This window comes from Fusarium poae, chromosome 2 (assembly GCF_019609905.1).
Source record: "Fusarium poae strain DAOMC 252244 chromosome 2, whole genome shotgun sequence".
In the NCBI taxonomy this organism is placed as follows: Eukaryota; Fungi; Ascomycota; class Sordariomycetes; order Hypocreales; family Nectriaceae; genus Fusarium; species Fusarium poae.
Window position 1 is genome coordinate 2,213,852 of NC_058400.1, and position 19,964 is coordinate 2,233,815.

General features: G+C 48.9%; 6 protein-coding genes across 6 annotated transcripts; 3 read left to right on the forward strand and 3 right to left on the reverse strand.

Moving 5' to 3' along the window:
* Positions 1–242: 242 nt before the first annotated feature.
* Positions 243–2,521, reverse strand: FPOAC1_004659 (uncharacterized protein; the record flags this gene model as incomplete). The annotated part of the gene is made up of 4 exons (XM_044849200.1): positions 243–1,960; positions 2,018–2,119; positions 2,173–2,201; positions 2,334–2,521. The coding sequence occupies 4 exons, from the start codon at positions 2,519–2,521 to the stop codon at positions 243–245; spliced, it is 2,037 nt and encodes a 678-aa protein (XP_044707910.1).
* A 3,965-nt stretch (positions 2,522–6,486) lies between these two features.
* On the forward strand, positions 6,487–8,737 carry FPOAC1_004660 (uncharacterized protein; the record flags this gene model as incomplete). The annotated part of the gene is made up of 4 exons (XM_044849201.1): positions 6,487–6,929; positions 6,982–7,403; positions 7,458–8,590; positions 8,648–8,737. The coding sequence occupies 4 exons, from the start codon at positions 6,487–6,489 to the stop codon at positions 8,735–8,737; spliced, it is 2,088 nt and encodes a 695-aa protein (XP_044707911.1).
* Positions 8,738–9,749: 1,012 nt separating this feature from the next.
* Positions 9,750–12,972, reverse strand: FPOAC1_004661 (uncharacterized protein; the record flags this gene model as incomplete). Its single annotated transcript, XM_044849202.1, has 2 exons — positions 9,750–10,649; positions 10,699–12,972. The coding sequence occupies 2 exons, from the start codon at positions 12,970–12,972 to the stop codon at positions 9,750–9,752; spliced, it is 3,174 nt and encodes a 1,057-aa protein (XP_044707912.1).
* Positions 12,973–14,004: 1,032 nt separating this feature from the next.
* VPS27 (Vacuolar protein-sorting-associated protein 27) lies at positions 14,005–16,390 on the forward strand (the record flags this gene model as incomplete). The annotated part of the gene is made up of 5 exons (XM_044849203.1): positions 14,005–14,078; positions 14,133–14,265; positions 14,318–14,602; positions 14,654–15,419; positions 15,468–16,390. 5 exons carry the CDS (start codon positions 14,005–14,007, stop codon positions 16,388–16,390), a joined length of 2,181 nt encoding a protein of 726 aa, XP_044707913.1.
* A 1,015-nt stretch (positions 16,391–17,405) lies between these two features.
* FPOAC1_004663 (uncharacterized protein) lies at positions 17,406–18,203 on the forward strand (the record flags this gene model as incomplete). Its single annotated transcript, XM_044849204.1, has 2 exons — positions 17,406–17,937; positions 17,995–18,203. The coding sequence occupies 2 exons, from the start codon at positions 17,406–17,408 to the stop codon at positions 18,201–18,203; spliced, it is 741 nt and encodes a 246-aa protein (XP_044707914.1).
* A 636-nt stretch (positions 18,204–18,839) lies between these two features.
* FPOAC1_004664 (uncharacterized protein) lies at positions 18,840–19,905 on the reverse strand (the record flags this gene model as incomplete). The annotated part of the gene is made up of 2 exons (XM_044849205.1): positions 18,840–19,809; positions 19,874–19,905. The coding sequence occupies 2 exons, from the start codon at positions 19,903–19,905 to the stop codon at positions 18,840–18,842; spliced, it is 1,002 nt and encodes a 333-aa protein (XP_044707915.1).
* Between the last annotated feature and the right edge of the window lie 59 nt (positions 19,906–19,964).

Here is a 19,964-nt window from a genome sequence, read left to right on the forward strand (position 1 = left end):
CGCAGACCCACCCAAGCTCTCAATACCATGAAGGATGTACTGCATATCATATTCGATTTTGTGCTTCTGTCACAAGAAGTGTAGAGGTTAAATAAATCAATATCTTGCTTTCGTCCCATTCTATTTATATAACTCCTACTCTTCTAGAAAAAACCATCAACCACACAAATATGTCATAACTCAAAACCACCATACCCATTTCGCCGTTACAATGCTTCATAGTTCTAATTATCAATATCGAATTACTCATCCTGAACGCTACTTGCGCTGCTCCATGTTTCGTCGTTTCCGCCTGTTCGTCGGTGTCCCTCCCGCTGCAACATTCTGACTCGCCTCAGCTTGGACTGCGGGTTATCGGCTGCCATTGTCGGCATCAGATCGTCCTCGAGAATGGGGACTTCTCCCAGGGGGTCGAGCTGATCGATAATGTCGGAGATTTCGGTTGGTGGGACAGACTTGAAGACAGCCTGGACATCGTTGTGAGGTGACAAGGAGGTGAATTGCCACTTGGATCGCTTGCCGGCAGCACGTCTCGACTGCATCCAAAGACGACGGCGCTCCACAAAGCTGATTAGAAGAAGAGTAGGCATGTTAAGAATTCGAATCAGAGCCACATTCACAATATGGAAGATCCGGGCTGAGGTGACAAGCTTCAGGGGTAGAAGCGTCATGAGAGCCAGGATATTGAAAGGGGGAGGGTAGGCAAAGATCGAGTCGCTCTTGACACCTTCAAATGTCAAAACAGCGCGTCGAAACTGAATCTCAGCGGTTTCGTCTGCCACAATTTTGGAGAAAGTGTTTGTAAGCATGGCGATAAGGATAGTCAGGAAAAGTGTGTTGCCGAGGAATGCAAAGGCAATCATGAGTGCAGGACCGATGATGATGTGGAAACGGACTGACTCTTCGATTCCTTCACCATCAAGACCGAACCAGATCCAAAGCATCCACTTGCCCACGACATACCAACTAAACTCTTCATCGCCATCGTTGCTAGCACTAACAAGCCACTGCAAAGCAAGCAGAAAGCCAGTAAAACACCAAGTAGCGAGAAACGTCAACATGGTAAAGTCCTTCATCATGGCATGAACTGAGATGAAGACCAAGTTGTTGGGTAGCAGATTGAAAGCAACTCGAGTCAACATGACGGGCGCTGCAATACACAATATCGGTAATCCGTAGCCGGAGTGAAGCTGATCGAGCAGGAAATCGTAGATGCGAAGAATAAAGTAGGCGCCAAAGATGGAACCGAATGTAATATCCAAAAAGGCCCATAGGTTTTGGGCGTGGACTGCCCAGCCGTGCTCGATAATGGCGGCCATCTTCTCAAGGAGCCAGCCGAAGGTGTAGATACAAAAGGCAAACTCCCACATGTTGACTTCAGAGTGACGAGAGACCATGGTCATGACATACAAGACTAGAAGAATGACAAAATGGACAAGTTCAATCAGATTTCGGTTGCGAGGGACGATGAGACGGTGGTGATTGAGCAGGGGTGCGGTTCGAGGATCGTAAAGTGAGATAGGCCGTCGTTTGTAGTAATCTGGAAGGAAATCCATAAACGACAGTGGCGTATAGATAATCTGTCCATTATGGACAGCGTCGACAGCTCTCTGACAGGCCGCGGAGCTGATGAAGAACTTGCTTTCTGAGACGATTGCTAACTCCAATGCCGTAAGCTTTCTTTCAGATCCAGGGCTATCTTGAGAAGCTCCGGGCCATTGCGGGCGGTTAGCTGGGCGCTCCATGTGACTAGGTGCCCCCTGGAATGGATCAAACCCCTCGACGAGGATGTGGGATAGCAGCAAAAGACCCTGAGGTCCTGGGTTATCCTCATGGAAACGACGGAGGACTCGACTAGCAAGTAGCTCGCACAGGATTGCACGAGCTTGGTTAACGCTTTGATGAACTTCTGCTGATTGGTCTCTTAGGAAAGAGACACGATTTGCCAATAGACAGTAGACTAAAGGGCGGTAAGTCTTGGGAAATTTGGATGGGAGATTTTGTCTGCTGAACTCACCAACCGAGATGTCATCTGGGTTATAAAGTCTTTCAACCAACGGTCTTACAACAAGAGCGTTCATCTTTGGATCTCTAAAGTGTTCCATGGTGTAAGGGTCATCTTGGTGCGTTGTTAACTACAATATTCATGATAGTCTAAGGGATAAGACTTACCGATACTCGCAAGGACTAAACGCCGGACTCTACACTCAAGAAGAGTTAGCACACTGATATCTCATACCAGAGAGGACAGCTTCCGAGGTGGATTTATCCAATGGCTCACCATGGAGACTGAACAGGCTCCTGTGGTTTCGCAGGGGTTGGGGCAAGTTTACCGGTGAATTGTCATATACACGGGAAGCTCAGAAGTCGTCAAGTTAAGCGTCGATCTGTTCCCCTCTTCGAGGATTCCCTTTGATTCAGCATCTCCATCCTCTGCCAAGCCGAGAAAGCCGTCATCTTCATCATCGTCGACGGGCTTGAGCCAGTCGTTGGAGCGCTCAGTGCTTCTGCGGACCACCATAATGAGATGATCTGTGTGGCAGTTTTTTGGGGTTTATATGTCAGATATGAGGTGTTGAAGAAGGAATTGAACTCCAGATTCCAGTCTCCAACAGACACAAGAAACAGAAACACGAGGCGAGACGCTCGAGTTTTAGCTTTTAGTTCTTCGTCAAGTGAAGCGGAAGCCCCATTTCCGATGTAATTTTGGGTCATTCTGCCCCTGAGCTGCCATTCCAACATTACGGCGACCAATGAATGGCCTCGAGCTGTTCAATTGACCCGCCTCTAGGTACGCGTGTCTTGTAGGCGAAATACTACTGAGTATCCGTACCTAAAGTATTGATAAAGTAGGCGAGTGGCTTTTTCTTTACGACATTCTTTAATTAGGTACTAAGTATTTTCTGCACTGCATTGCAATTAAGCACATTTGTAATCAATGCCTACAATGTTTACATTGCGGTGACAATGCAATGCATATTGATGCAAGATAGATTGCCTGCGATAAACGGGCTCAATTGCATGAGACAAGCCAGTCCCTATTGGAAGGTTGTGGCGGCAGTAGTCACAACCTTAGGTAGTAATACCCCTGAATCATCACAAAGGTTTGGTGACAGATCTGCAAAGACGCTAAAAACAGGGTCCAAGAAGCAGAAAGCAATGAAGAACAAATGCAATATTTCTTGACCACAATCTATCGCATACCTTGATAGATGACAGACCCAAGGGCAGGATTGGCAGAACGAATTGAGTGGATCTCGTCCATCTTGATCAAAATCTCTCTCATGAACGGATAGTTTCACCCTCAAGTTACATCAAGGTCTCCCTCCTTAGCTCAAAGAGGCTTTCCATTATTGAAACGAGGCTCACTATAGCTAAATTGTCTCACGGAAGAATCAAGATTATGGACAAAGCCTCATGATCAGACTCTCCGTTTGTATCATGACTCCCGCCACATAGCGCTTGTTTGCTATGACACTTCGAAGGCAGGGTCATGAATCGCTTTGGGTGGTTAGTATCGTCTTAGTTTCTACTTTGTTTCGTCAACTTTGGAGGTCCTTTGGTCTCGTCAATCAACAGAAGTACTAAGTGTGTCATTCAACCATCCTAGCAGGCATTGTGAAGTTGCACTCAAAAGTTGCTATAGACGATTATTGACTCAAGACAGGCAGGGGTTTCAAGTAACATACATGGACTACTAATTCAGCAACCTTCTTGTCACAAAAGAGTACGTCGTCTGGTCTGCCCCTCCTGTCCTCACCAGCAACACCTGACCACCGCCCAGTCTTGGCTGTGAGCAAGCTTAAATATGGGGTAACCTAATAAATGCTTGGCTTTTCTAATGGTGGCGTCCATATGCACACAAAATTACACGCCAAGAAAGACCTAGAGTGGCTATGTTTGAATAAAGTCAAGACCTGAGGGATACAGACCAACAAGATTGGTTCAGATTGCTGTTTGGCCGAGAAGGACGAGGGCATGCGGATTTCCATCCTGTCATTAACACATGCCACCTGGACGTCTTATAGCCTGCATCACCTCGGCTGGCCATGTCAGAGTAACGCAACACAGCTGATTGACTGGTAGACTGGCATCGGATCCAATCTGACAAGCACCCACCCACAACCACAACCTTCCTTGAAGAGTCCGGGGGAGCCATGGCGGGGGATGGCATCCGGAGGTTTTGGTGGTGGATCCGATGATATGTGTCTTGATGAATTTGGTATCAATAGAATTTATTGAAGCTGTCTACAATCAAGTTCAAGTGAGGTGGTTGGTAACAAGGCGCTCAACAGATTATCTAGAGTACCGAAGTTGGAGATATGTTGATAACGGCGACTGGTAGTATTACTTACCTAAGTATTTCGCGTCAAGGGAGCACGTTGGATAATGTTATTTTCTTCGTTGATTAGACAGTAGTCGTTGTACATACACCCACATCAATGGACCCTGGACAAATTTACTGCATCGGCTAGGAGCTGTTCGTTTCCTAACTATCAACTTGGAACTTATCCTAAGCCCAGGTAGGCGCTCAGATACTTTTGGAGTCTAGAGTAATTAAGTGTGGCGTTAAGAGAGTCAAGGCACAATAGGGTAGCTGGGTAGCCATGGATCCTGGCAGAAAAGCAGATGCACGGTGCCCACTAAGATAGGTAGGTATGTAATTCATGTTTTATTGATCCAGACCTTGATGGTTTTGCTGTAGTCCTCATCAACAAGTGTAGAGACCCCGACGTAGCTGCACGTCGGTAGCTAATAAGGTGCTGACAACTACTGACTTGCATCAAGTTGATGTACTGAGTACCTAGTACCTAGACTCACATCCGAACCTATGGGTGCGGACGGTCTTCCTTTGAGAAATGAAGACGAGGGGCTTGAAGGCACACACACCAACCAGCCTTAACGGCCAAGCCTCAGCGAGGGTTTTGAGATCCGGTGATACAACAACCTAAGACCGAGCAGACCCTCCTGGGATACCCTAACCCAGTCTCGCTTGTATGGTTGCAATACCTAGTGGGTAGATCTGGTTTTCTGCTAGTGACGTTGAGCAATCAATGCACCAGCCGAAGCTACCGAATGTATTGGCTTCTGCTTTACCTCATTGCTCATGATGACGACCACATGCTGCCTTGTTGAGATTCTTGTGTTGTTCTGTCTCGCCTTGGTTGAATGTACGTGGTAGGTCGCAAACCTACCGGGCAGTCCAAGCAAATTTGGAGGCTCCATTTGTGACGCAATGAGCAACCGACTCACTGCTTCCCCAGTGGGCTTGGCGCCTGAGCGCTTCCTTGTAGCTACGTCGAGAGATGCCCCAAACTAATCTTAAAAAGGATTAGGTGGCCTTTTAATCGTTTGTCGTACCTGAGTGTACCTTTCCCCCCCCGGTTGCACAGGGAAATTGCTATGAAACTCTCCTAGCAAAACGATAAGTTTATGGTACGAAACTTGAATCCCATTTTCACATGAATTGCAATTGACTTGAAAGATTTTCTCAAGGATCATACGCTATCCCTGGGTTTACTGAAGAGCCCAATCTGCCAATCCAAGATCGTCGCTACTCTGTATAGACAACTGAATTATGTTCATGTGGAGCTTGCAGTTGGTCCAATTATTGCTGTATATCAACTCCTTATCTAGACATTATAAATAAGAGCGTTTTTATCCATTTGGCTGGTCTTTGAAGAGAAGCTTAAGCTCTGGTGATAGTCTAGATATGTCTATAAATGATGTTGATAAGTTTTGACTTCTCATCGCTGCACCTCGTAAGAAGTAGGAAGCTCATTCGTCTGAGCTATCCAACTTGATTCGGAAGATACAGGCTGCAAGGGTAGGGACTATACTAAAGTAGCTATCGACTAGGGAGAATTATCACTCTTTAGCAATTATCTATTAAATGACTAGATGTGAAGATCAGTACTTCAACTTTTGTCAAGTGTAGAGGTACTCTGTATATCCCTGTGGTATATAGGTAGTACTAAGGTACTAAGGTAGGTACCTCGGAGTACTTTGCGCAACATGTTGGCGTCCGGACCTTACTCCACCTCCCAGTTGGCCCGGGCTTTTGCGGTACTGCTTTGGTGTGCCGTGCCGTGCCTTTCCTGCGGGCAGTGGGCAGTAGCTCCAACCTACCTAGCTTAGGTTTGGTTGAGGTGCTCTCTCGCAGTTGCTTCTATGCCAGTTGACATTCTCCACGCCCACGCCTGCGCCGCGCTTTCTCTGTCTCCTACGTCGTGTCCGTGGCTTTACTTCCCGTCCCTTCCACGCATTAATTGCACCGGCCTCCCCCTTCATCCTTCTTCCCTTTTTCTCCTTTCACTTCGCGACAACCTCGTCCCCCACTGTCGTCATCGCAGACCATTCTGTGAAGTTCTTTTGCTTCACCCTCACCTGCATCCTCATCTTCACTCCCATCTGCACGGTGCTCATCACCAGCTTCCTCATACACATACACATAAACACTCCTACGTATACTCCCGCGCAATCAACATGGCGGACTGGAAGTCGGGCATCATGCCTCTGCACCAAGTGCACAAGGCTCCTTTCACCATCGAAGCTCCTGGCTACGAGAAGATTCCTGGCGAAACCATTCCTCGACGTCATCCCAAGGCCAAGGACGGTCTCGTCAACTATCCTGCCCCCGATGCCAGGACTGTCTTCCAGATTGTCGAGCGTAGTGCTCGACTCTACCCAAACCACCACGCTGTTGGTGCTCGCAAGTTGGTCGAGATGCATAACGAAAAGAAAAAGATCAAGAAGAACGTCGATGGCGAGATTCAGGAAGTCGAGAAGGAGTGGTCATACTTTGAGTTGACTGGCTACGAATACCTAACCTACAAGCAGTATCTCGAGCGCGTTCTACAGATTGGTTCCGGTCTAAGGAAAATCGGCTTGACCAGCGAGGACAAGCTTCACGTTTTCGGCACTACCAGGTATGTTTAGATCAGATTGCCTGCTGTGATTATCTCTGACTTTGACCTTTAGCATCGGCTGGATTTCCACCTCTCACGCTGCTGCCTCTCAGTCCATCTCGATCGTCACCGCATATGATACACTCGGTCCCAGTGGCGTCGAGCACTCTCTTGTGGAAACCAACTGCTCCGCCATGTACGTCGATTCGCAGCTTCTCAAGACCGCTTCAGAACCCATCAAGAAGTCGTCAGTCAAGGTTGTTATCGTTAACGACTCAACCATCTTTTCCAAGGAAGGCGAGCTCGAAAAGTTCAAGGCAGACCACCCTGACCTGAAGGTGGTCACCTTGGAGGAACTCCGAAAGCTGGGTGAAGAGAACCCCGTCGAGCCCAACCCGGCCAAGCCAGAAGACCTTTACTGTATCATGTACACTTCTGGTTCAACGGGTCTGCCCAAGGGTGCCTGCATCACCCATGAGGGTCTCGTCGCTGGCAGTATGTTGACTTCCTACTTTGGTGCACTCGTTTAACTAATCCATGCCCCATCAGTTACCAGCTTGTACACGTGTGTTGAAGAATGCGTAAGCGACAAGGAGTGCATTCTTGCCTACCTCCCCCTCGCCCATATCTTCGAAATGGCCCTCGAAAATCTGGTCATGTACATCGGTGGAACGCTCGGATACGGTAACCCTCGAACACTGTCCGATGCCTCGATGAAGAACTGTGCTGGTGATATGCGCGAGTTCAAGCCCACCGTCATGGTTGGTGTTCCTCAGATCTGGGAAACTGTCAGGAAGGGTATCACCTCCAAGTTGGAGGCTGCTAGCCCACTTCTCAAGAACCTGTTCTGGGGCGCCTATAACTGGAAGGCGTTTGCTTCTAAGAATAAGCTACCATTGGCCGGCTTGTTCGATAGCCTTGTGTTTGGCAAGGTCCGCGAATTGACGGGTGGTCGCATGCGCTTCACTATGAATGGCGCCAGTGGTATTTCTGACGGCACAAAGAATTTCATCTCGCTTGTCGTTGCCCCCATGTTGGCCGGTTATGGTCTCACTGAGACATGTGCCAACGGCTCACTGGGCTGCCCGCTTGAGTTCTCTCCCGATGCCATTGGTCCTACCCCTTGTGCATGCGATGTCAAACTCGTTGCGCTCCCTGACCTGGGCTACTCCACTGAGGCCAAGGTCCCTCAAGGTGAGATCTGGATCAGGGGTTTGCCTGTTATGACCAAGTACTGGAACAACCCTGAGGAGACGGAGAAGGCTCTCACTCCTGATGGTTGGTTCAAGACCGGTGATATTGGAGAGTTCAATGAGCAAGGTCATCTCCGAGTCTTTGACCGTGTCAAGAATCTTGTCAAGATGCAAGGTGGCGAGTACATCGCTCTTGAGAAACTCGAGTCCGTGTATCGTGGTGTACAATCGGTAGGCAACGTCATGGTTCACGCTGATCCCGAGCACTCACGACCCATTGCTGTTATCATGCCCAACGAAAAGGTTGTGCAAGAGAAGGCTAAGGAGCTGGGCGTTGAAGAGCACAACCTCCACACCCTCCACACTGACCCCAAGATGGTGAGCTTTGTTCTCAAGGATCTTCAGGGTGCTGCAAAGCGTGCTGGTTTGAGCAGTATGGAGACTGTTACTGGTGTCTTGATTACAGACGAGGAATGGACCTCTGACAACGTAAGGACGCCCCTCTGCTTTCTGGTCGCTCATAAACACGTTACTAACGCATTATAGGGACTTCTCACTGCCACTCAGAAGCTCAACCGACGAAAGATTACCGAGCACTTCAAGAAGGACATTGCTGCCACGCTTGAGCGCTCGTAAATAAAGACAGAATCGGATATGCAACGAAATTGTGGAACATCATGTTTTGAAGTTGAGACGATGAATACCAGGATCGAAAGAGGGACGAGAGAGTGTATCGACTTTTAGCTTGATTTTGTTTTTAGTGTCTAATGTATTGTCGTGGCGTTGGCTCCAAGATATCTCGAAGGGATATTTTGTAACGACACTGGAACTAGGCTCCAGGCCATATTGTGCTTATCCCCAATACCCTGCTCTACTACGTATCTCAAAGCTGATTTTGATATGAGCTGATAATATTTCAATTCTGCATAATATGAAGTTGTCAACTCCTATCGACTGGTTAAAGGGGCACAGCCATGATGACTGGAACGCCACGGCGGCACTTATCTAATGAATCGATTTTCTTAGTATCTAGTCTAGTGTGTCGATGGAATTTCACAAATAGGTATCTTTAGGTTCGCGACAATCCCGAGTTCAGTATGATTACAACAGTCAGTTGAAATAAAACAAGCGTTGTTGGTATATCGATTAATATATAAAAGCTGCCCCCAACAAAGAGATTCCCCGTGCACCCAGTCATGGTTGGTTGCAATGTATGACGTCCCAAGCAAATATACCGAAAGATTCACGCCACCCACTCCGTACAATGCCCTGCGATACCAGCTTGCTAGATACAATACACGTGTGCTGAAAGGCGACCGAGAACTTTCCACCTAACCTAGCAGAGCGCTATGGCCAAGAAATGAAAAAAATTGCGCTAGAAAGCAAAAGACGGCCGTTAAAAGGCGTGTGTGCTTAGATGGGTAGTTGAGAGCCCCAAGATTAGGGCGCTCACGGGGCATAAGCAACAGTTTACCTACGCAAAGTGGGAAAAACATGAGACGAAAACATGATTGAATTCGTACCCTGATGTCTTTTGACCGTTTCAAGAACACGTTGTGAAAACAGACGGAGAAAGAGGGTAATCGATGAAATACCTATATAGGTAAGACGAGCGCTATTAGTAGCCACATATCGAGATGTGGTGGGCTCAACGCATGCCCTTGCGGCGGAAGAAGACCAAATATGGGACTTTATCTCGACCAGACTTGAAAACTTCTTCCTGAACATCATCGCGATCTCCACTTCCGATGCGAACCTTTGTCACACGGGTATCGTTACAGCAGTACCAAGCATACGGGTCGTGAGATGTATAGTCGCGCACATATGCTAAGTAATGCCCGTTATTAATTTGACTGCCGGTATGAATAATGACTGCGTAAGCCTCGTAGCGGAAGGGTCCTGTAAAGGCTGGGTCCATGGGATCGGTGCCGGATGAAGACTCGCGAGCACCACGAGGGAGGAAGTAGCGGGTGAAGTCAGTGTCGTTGAAGTCCCATGTGATAGGCGCAGTAGATTTGCGCGTATCCCTTGTAGCCGGTTGATAGTTGAAGCGGCGAAACGCGACGCAGAGTAGGGTAGGAAAGCGAGCAAATGAGAGACTCTGCTGAGCCTGAGTAGGGCGGCAGCAACGGGCGCAAGCAAAGTCGTCAATGGGACTGCTTGAGGCGTACTCGTCAAAAGCCTGCTCAAGAGTCATACCACGGCCCATACCCACCGTAACGGTGATGAGGTCGAAGGTGGTATACATATAGGTACGTGTGCTGCATTCGAGGCACTCGACAGTTGATAATTCAAGGCCACGCCAGAAGCGGTCAACGATAGATTGGTTGTATTCGAGGTGATTGTTCCAGAACTGCATAGCGGCTTTCAGTAGTGTTTGGCGAGAAGTGTCCGGCTGCAGAATATTGCCCTGTCTGTCTCGACGTATGTTGGTCTCATCGTGAAGGTGTGTCAGGATGAAACTCATAAACTCCTGAGCGTCTTGTTGCTGGGATCCACCAAACTGCTCAATGCTCCGACTTTGTTCGCATAGATGCCGCGAGTAGTCCTGTGGCTGAGTTAGATTTGTTATTGCTTTTTGTCATTCCTTAGCTTACCATGAGTGTTTGAGCCTTCATAACCTGGAACTTGCCTGAGTTCATCCAGTGGAACAGGTTCGAGATGATGCGAATCATGAGTTGGGGGTGATCAATCTTTTCGTCTTGTTTCCTCGGTGCCTTGTATTTGGCGGCCCATTCCGAATTTGCCAGCATCTTGCCGAAATCGGGTGAAGCAAGAAGACTCTGAAGTGTGCTATTTGCATAGCACCAGTTATGGGGGTTGTTAAGCCCTGTATAGAATCTGTTTGAATCACCCGTCGACTGGTGCTCCAAGGATTTCATGGTCGGTACTCGTGATGGTCGTGCTGGTACGACCGTGTTGTTGTTTCCGTAAAGCTCATTTTCATCACGCCCCTCAGTGAGGCCACTGTAGCTACGACGCGGAAGAGCGGGCGCTGGTCTTGTAGGCGGCGAAGGCAGGTCCGTATATAGATCTACCTTGTGGGATAGCCCGTAAACTGCTCGGTTTTGCGGCTTTTCCTCCGGAGAAACCATCGACTCCTGTTCTACGGACACTGGTGGGAACCTTCTCAGAAAGTCTTCGGTAGTGCGAGTAAAATTTGGCGACGATGCAGTTTGCATATCATCATCATGCTTGAGCGTTTCTTGCCAGACCTTGACTTCGTCCGGTTTGAGAGGTTTGACGATATATTTGGACCTCACCCGCTCGATACCTGATTGCCGGTTTCGATTTCGGTCAAGTTGCCCTGATCTACTCACAGCTGAAGTGGTTGACCCTAGTGACGCCTGTCCCATCAGGTCAATCCATGCATCCAGACCTCCTTTAAGCAACTTTGGCGTGTTTTGGAGTTCTTTCATATAGTTGAAATGGACCAGGGCGTGGTGAAGAGAGATGATCGCCATATCTTCCTGATTTCGTGGTTGTTGAGGAATATCTTGAGATTCTTGGTCGTAGAAAACTACTAGATCGTAGATATTACGCTGCTCAAAAAGAGACTGCTCCTGGTTGGGTGACAAGATCAAACTTTCAGAGATATCGTCTGCGGAAGGGTTGTCTCTGAGTAAGATGCTGGGCTCAATGCATATTGTTGACGACGACATGATGTGGCCATCGTTGAAATCATCACGCATTCGAACATCTATTATCAGAATACTGCCTTTGGCTTTCATGGCCTGGTACAACTCTTCCGGGGAGATGGTATGCCCATCGGGAATCTTAATAGAGCTGGTCAGATTGCTCGGAGGGGCGGGAGGGATGGAATTGTTGGAATAACTTTGCGTCGGGGCGAAATAGTCAGGTTGTGACTGTGATGAGGCGTTAGGTGTCCCAGGGCCTGAAGCTGTCGACGCTGTACGATACAAGCTACGTGGTGTACTTGAGGGCGGTCTCGTTACTTCTCCTGAGATGCTTCCACGAGCAGGGCTGTATATTGCGTCGGGCATCTTTGGTAGAGTCGGCACACTTGTGTCGATGCCAACCTTGGGCGGCCGAGGAGGAGGCATTTCTCGAGGGCCCATTGGTTTTGGAAGTGTTATTTGGTGTGTCTTGATACGGGGGTCTTGCCCAGGTGACGCTTGCGGACCTCTGAGGTTGGCGAATCTGGCAGCAAGATCTTGGTTTACTGGTCTGGTTTCCTTTGGTACTCCTGGTTTAATAGCGTTCCCATGCAGGGATTGAGGCTTTGGCTGAATTGCTGGTTTTGATCGAGCGGGAGAACCATTGGTAACAGCCCCGTTAAAGCGAGGTTTTGACGGCGACATGGTCCCATCTGTTGCCAACCCTGACGGGGTCTGGGGCCGACTCCCCCCCTGCGACAAACTCGACCGGACTGTTCGTGGCTGTACACCTGATCGTTTGTTGTCTGCGATAATATCTTGCTTGATTTTAGCATAGATGGGATCCTGCTGGCTAATCTTGGCGAGCAGGTTCGCATGGGCCCGTCTAAAGTCCGTATGGCTGGCCCGAAGATCATGATAGTCTGGGTGCTTAGGGAGGGTTTGTATTGAGATGATAGAGGCTCGTATATATTCGTTCAGAGCGATGGCCAATCTGCGAAAATCTCGAGACATTTCGGCTTGCCGAAAGGCCGTCTCGGCCGTCTCGAGAAGCTTCCGGGCCGACGTATTAGGGTCCAGGTTTCGAGGAGGAGCAATAACATCGTCGATATGCGGAAATGAAGCCTTCGAGGGAGAGTCGCCCCCTCTATGGGCACCCGGTATCGAGCCATGACTGAATGCGCCTGAGTTTCCCAGAGAGTGCGATCCTGTTGTGGCCACGCTGCTTGCCCGCGAATGGCCTAGAGAAGCCATGATGGCTTACTCCCCCGGAGCGATTTATAGTACAAGGACTCGGTCGAAGGTTTCGAGTTCGTAAATCGGATGTAGTCTCGGCGTCAAATCGTGGGAAAGAGGTTCGAGGTTGAGGTTGCAAGGTATATCTCGACAGCGACGCAACCTTGAGTGGCGGAGTATTAAGTAAGTGTCAACGTCTTGGCCTAAATTAGAAAGCGTAAACGTGCAGCATAACTCGAAAAGCCATTATACAAAGAAACACGACAAAGAAAGAGTTCTTTAGAAAACATCACCGAAGCGGTGGAGGAGGGATATTCGAATCGCCTCGGAACAATGAAGTTGGTATAAAGGAGCCGCCTATGGGCGAGTTGAATGCCCCAGGTGCCATGAGGTGGGTGTCGGCACCTACGAAGGTAAGGTATCTGTGGGGGAGGGTACCAGTGAAGTCAGGGTCATCGGGTACCTACCAAAGAGCCAGACCCGCCGCAAGGACAAAGTATCTGTTGTTTACCTCTTTTTAGCACCCGGGCCTCATGGGAGTTCTTTGTTCACCCAGCGCATGAGCCACCCTGAGTGTACTAACTAAACCCATAACGACCTACGGATATAGAGGATATATTAGCTACGCCACAAATGAGAACCCTCCAGCTTCGTCATTTGTGACCGTGCCCCTGCCCGCGCTGACGACAGGCCCTACGAGTATCTGGTCTTCAGTGGGGTCTAGGCTTCCTCGATGTGAACTGCTGTGGAATCAATGTCCGCCCTCGTCCAATCCGCGCCGGTTGAGCTAGCTCTATGAGGGACCATTCTACGTAAGACCAAGCAGCACCTGAACAGAGGCTGGGGTTCGTGATAGCCTGAACCAAGCTAAATGCTGAACCTCCATCAGTCATCAACAACCTCATCATATCGCATCGCATCGCATAGCAATCGCTCCGCCGTTACTTCCTGACATTCCGTGTCGTCAAATCGAGAACCCGATTGCCCTAGTACTAGTCGACTTTGTTTCCTCAGCGTACATCTCCCTTTATTGTTGGTGCCGAATTCAAGATGATGAGTTGGTGGTCGTCGTCCGCCAACACAGCCTTGGATGAGCAGATCGAGAAGGCCACGAGCAGCAGCCTGTGCGTCATTGTTCAGTTTACGTTGTAACATCATCCGCTAACATGGGTTATCAGTGAAGATATTGCTCTTAACCTAGAGATTTCCGATGTCATCAGATCCAAGACGGTCGCGCCCAAAGAGGCGATGCGCTCCCTCAAGAAGCGCATCGGCAACAAGAATCCCAACACCCAACTGAGCGCTTTAAACGTACGGCTTCTGACATTTCAATGATAAACCATTCAAGCTGACTTTTCATCAGCTTACTGATACTTGTGTTAAAAATGGCGGATCTCACTTCCTTGCCGAAGTTGCATCACGAGAGTTTATGGACAACCTTGTGTCGCTTCTCCAGGCAGTCGGTGGTGCTGCTGTTAACGCTGACGTCAAATCAAAAATCCTCGAACTTATACAATCCTGGGCGGGTGCCACTGAAGGGCGATATGAACTTTCATACATTGGCGAGGTGTACCGCACCTTGGAGCGCGACGGATATCAATTCCCTCCCAAGACATCAGTGGCTAGCAGTATGATTGACAGTAGTGCGGTAAGCATAACCACCGGATACTACCTTGACGACTAGCTAATGGTGTCTTAGCCACCTGAATGGACCGATTCCGACGTGTGTATGAGATGTAGAACGCCCTTCACATTCACAAACCGAAAGCATCATTGCCGAAACTGCGGCAACTGTTTCGACCAACAATGTTCTGCCAAAGTGGTTGCGCTCCCCCATCTCGGCATCATGGCACCTGTGCGAGTCGATGATGGATGCTATGCGAAACTTACCAACAAGGGTCATAAACTCCCCAACCCGTCGCTCGATCGATCACCGACATACCCTCATAAGACGCGCAGTACTTCTGCTATGCAGCCCCGGAACGCTCGAGTTGACGATGGGTTTGATGAGGATTTGAAAAAAGCATTAGCAATGAGCTTGGAGGAAGTCAAAACCCATTCCCACGGTTTCTCTGGACCTGCTCAAGCTACCCATGCAACCGATGGCAATGCTTCGGCAGCTAAACAAGCAGAGGAGGAAGACGATGACCTCAAGGCCGCTATTGCTGCGTCCTTGGCCGATATGGAAGAGCAGAAAAAGAGGCACGCTACGGCGCTCAAGGAGCAAACTTCCGGCTCTGTTAATACGTCTTCCCCAGCCAACTTTATTCTCCCTAAGAACGATTACGAATTAACTCCTGTGGAAGCTGAAAATATCAACTTGTTTGCAACATTGGTGGATCGCCTTCAGACCCAGCCCCCAGGAACTATTCTTCGCGAACCTCAGATTCAGGAGCTCTATGATAGCATCGGTACATTGAGACCCAAGCTCGCCAGAACCTACGGAGAGACCATGAGCAAGCATGGTGAGTAAACCATCCCTTAACCAGCACCAATGTCTAACACAAGCACAGACACACTCCTTGATCTCCATGCCAAGCTTTCAACTGTCGTTCGGTATTACGACCGTATGTTGGAAGATCGGCTTTCTAAGGCATACAGCCAGCAGAATCTCGGCGGATACAACCTACATCCAACTCGTCAGCCGGCTGGCCCCTACCCTTCTATTTCTCAGATACCCAGCAATCCTGGTGTTGCAGAAAGCTTTTACACCGGGCAACAGCAACCCAGTTATCAGGCTTCTCCTCAACACCAACATTACCAACAACCACCACATACGACACCTCAGCCTCAGTATCCTCCTTATGGATCTGCACCGGAATCACAGCCCGGTCAATACCCTCCTCAACATGCCCAGGGAACTGATAGCTGGCAGAACAGGGCACCTTCAGCACCTCAAGACCAGTATCAGCAGCAGCCCCAGCAGTTATCACACGATCCAAACCAACAGGCGCAAAACACTCAATCACCGCAGGCGCCAATCACCAACGATCCCAACGCATCGTATTATTTCACACCCCAGCAGGCTCCTCTTGGGCCATCTGCTCCAGGGGCAGCACCTGACACTGCTCAGTCCCCGTATCCTAACTTGCAATCACCATCCCAATATCCTGGGGGACCAGTGCCTGTCCCCTCTCAGCCTACGCCAGGCCAAACACCCTCTCAGCCGGCCCAGGCACCCCAGCAACCTGTTCAGTCCCCACACCTGCAGCACTCCCAGCCACCGCAGCCTCAGCAGCCTCAGATGGGCCAGCAAGCGCCTCCCCCGCAGCAGCAAGCATACTGGCAGCCTTCTATGCCACAGCAGCATCAGCAGCCACCCGCAGCACCGCAGAACTGGGCGTATGGTGGTTACACGCAAGATTCGTTCCCCTCGGTGCCACAGCAGGAACCTGCGAAACAGCCTGTAAAGGAGGAGGCCCTGATTGAATTTTAAATTTGTACCGGGTAGTGGCCAGGGACTTGTATTCACTTACGCTTGACTGACTACTTGTTAAGCAATGGCGTTTGAGTGGGGTTATTTGCCGTAGACAATCAGAAGAATGCATTTCAGGACAGATCAGAGACATGGTTCACGATCGGATGTGCTGATAGATAATGAATTTGAACTGTGATACCATCTATGTTTTGGCGCAACATGCAACTGGTTCCTGCGAAATGAGTCTTTTTGAAAACATCTTGACAGAGCCACTGAGACTACCCTCAAAGCAAACACACCAGGGACAAAATAGTCTGCCGATTCAACTGTCTAGTGGGTAGCAGAAACATTGTCCTCCTAAATCTTAGGGTACAAAAATAAGTAGTCTGAGCCATAGTCTAAGGAGCATAAACTGACCTACTAATTTCGTCTCTTACGCTTTAAACGGTCAATCTGTCTGAACCCTGAGGGTTATCTAAGAAGAGGCCGGATCAGGTACAACATGGACAGATGTATACAATTGCGTAGTCTTGTATATGATTCTCTGCTTCCCAGGCAGTTAAATCGTTCTTCACTCAACTACGATTACAGTCACCAAGCCGAAGAACATACGCAACAGGTATTCAAGGCGACCCAACAGACTGGCCACTCTACTTTGAATAACCTACAGAGGCTAATGCATCTCGGAAACCCCCACAGATTGTCCAACCGGTGAGCGATAGACACGCATGCCACTCACCAAGGAGGGCAGCTCCGCTTACGCAGCTGGGTCCGGCCCCCGGGGATCATGATCATGACACCGGCTTTGGCGGGGCCACGTCGGAGTGTTTTGAGTCATTACATGACAGCCGTGATCCAAGTTTTCCCTGTTATTGTACAACTTTTGTTTGTCCACTGTGATTCATTGAAGCAAAGACCACTTTGTCTTTATAACCTTTTCTTCCTTTGAATTGTTTTGATTACTGTTCTAGACAATATCTTTGGAAATATCGCTCAGAAACATCTTACTATTTTAGAATATACATACATCATCATGGCGCCAATTATCCACCTCGTTCGTCACGCCCAAGGCTTCCACAACCTCTCCATCGAGAATGAGTCGATGCAAGACCCGGACCTGACTCCCCTTGGTGAGAAGCAGTGTGCTACTCTGCGCAAAGAGTTCCCTCACCACGATAAGCTTACCAAGCTCTTTGCTTCGCCCATGCGTCGCACGGTTTACACCTGTCTTCACGCCTTCGGCACTGATGAGCTCAAGCCAATCGTTGCCATGCCCGTTTTCCAGGAAGTGTCTGCCAATCCTTGCGATACTGGATCTCCAGTTGCCAAAGTCCAGGCCGAGTTCGAGGGTATCGCTGATTACTCCCGGGTGGAAGAGACGTGGACCGATAAAGGCCCTGAGAGCGAGTATGAGCCTACTGTTGAGAAGCTCACGGTCCGCGGTCATAAAGCTAGAAGAGCTCTAAGGGACCTTGTGAGTGGTGATGAGCACGTTGTTGTCGTGTCTCACGGAGGATTCCTGCACTTTTTGACTGATGACTGGTATGGTGTGCCTGCAGAAAGAGGTAAGTAACAATTATATCCCATGTAGGGAAATTGTGGTTATCTGACATATTCTGTAGCTACGGGCTGGTCAAACTGCGAGTTTCGATCGTACCAGTTTGTTGATCCTACGGGCAAGGACGAGGATGCTGCGCTGCTTGAAACTGAGGAAAGCTGGCATCGACGTCGGGGCGATACAAAGCCTCCTACTGTAACGGAATTGCGTCAAGTAAAGCCTGTTGCCCAAAAGGCTATGGCTCCTTACTTGAACCTCCAGATGCCCAACTAATGTTTGGAGACTGGAGATGTATAGCATCGAGTCCACAATGACCTACAGCCCCCCTTCGATGTGGACGGAACAGTACTATCGGTGAATACATCTCTTCAGCTAGATGCTTATTTACTATGAAAGGATCAGAACGATCCGAGTTAGAGACTTTGGACGTCGGTTCGGCGTTGCATTTTCGTAGGCTTCTGGATCGTTTTGGGGTTAGCTTTAGAGTACGCTGTGCATTTCTATGTTCACAGGAAATACTACTGGCAATGTTAGACAGTGATAGACATAGAAATACAAAAAATCTGCTAAGCTGGTTGCAGGTAGATGATGCCTTGTCTCATTCATTGAGCAGATGAACGAAGCGTTACTTATATTTCTTGCGACTGACACTCTTCAAAACCAATTCCGTCATCAACCCACAAAAGTATTAGAACGACTCCCTGGCTCATCCAGATCCTTTCTTCCAAGATAATCCATAGCTCTCTGAATCTCCTTCCAGGTTGTCGTGCAGATCTCAAGTACCGTAATGCCCCAACCGGATTCTGATCCGGGGTCTGATCGCAACTTACATCGACAAAAGCACTTCGTGTGTGATGATTGAACCTTGAGTAGCTCTCTGGCTGCGCAATCAACAGGGCTCCCTGTCTCCTAGCCCAGGAGAGCACCGTTGAGATAAGGCGGGCACTCCTTGAGCAGACTTCGAAAGCGAAAGTACTGCTTCTTGTGAAAGTTCTCGCGACTCGAGTAGGTTACTCGAGCAAACAGTTCGAAGATAATCTCGGACTGATTTCGGAATATTTGTGCTTTAGCATCTAAAAGTTCCTGTAGATCAAAAAACGTTTTGAAAGGCTTTAACAGTAGTTGGCCAGTGAATATAGAGGAAGTATGAGTTTTTGTGGGCGGTGAGGATCGAGATTGGGAACCGATCCAAGTTTTTTGCTCAACCGTTCGTGATTCATGCTCGGGGAGTTTGCTCCTGTTTGCAGTGGAAATTCCAATTGTTGACACAGGCATTGGTTCCTGGCGTGTGTGCTCTCGAACCGCCCTCCAATCTATTTCTTCTGACAACGGGGTGTATCCGATACTGGATCCTGGTATATACGAAGAAGAGCGCGGCGAGGAACGCTGCAGTTGTGGGTCATACTCGTCCGCCGACTGTGAGTTTCGACTCAATGTACGAAGAACACTTGATGGTGGCTCTTGCCAAGTACCCTGTTTCAGAAGCTCCTCCAGAGCATCTTTGTCGGATTGTTTCAGATCGAATTCGTCTGTGTCATCCAAATACAGTGAAGACCTAGAGCCTCCCGTGGGGATAGATCCAATGAGACTCTCGAGACATTGATCTAATTCGGGATCATCGAAAGGGTCGTCATAAGGGTCTTCAGGCTCTCGTGGAGAAGGGTCGAAGGAACTCTGAGAGAATTCCACGTTGTCTGTGTTCGTCGAATGGAGGATTTCATCCAATTTGAAACTGGACACCAGGGATCCAGTCACGTCACTGGAGGTAAGCTCTTGGGTTGATTTGTCGATATTGGGCCGTTGACGTTTGGAGTTATCCACGCAGGGGTCCTGGTCCTGTGGTGAGTGACGTTTTGATGATTGCGCCAGAGGACTGGGCCTGATCGACACATGTAAGTACTGGAAAAATGAAATCATACAGCCGGGTCGATCGTCTAACTCACATTAATAACTGAGGATTGTCGTTTGGTTGCATATTGACTGGAGTCAGTCCCGCTTGTAAGAGAAACGGTGTAACGTCATTGGATTTACGTG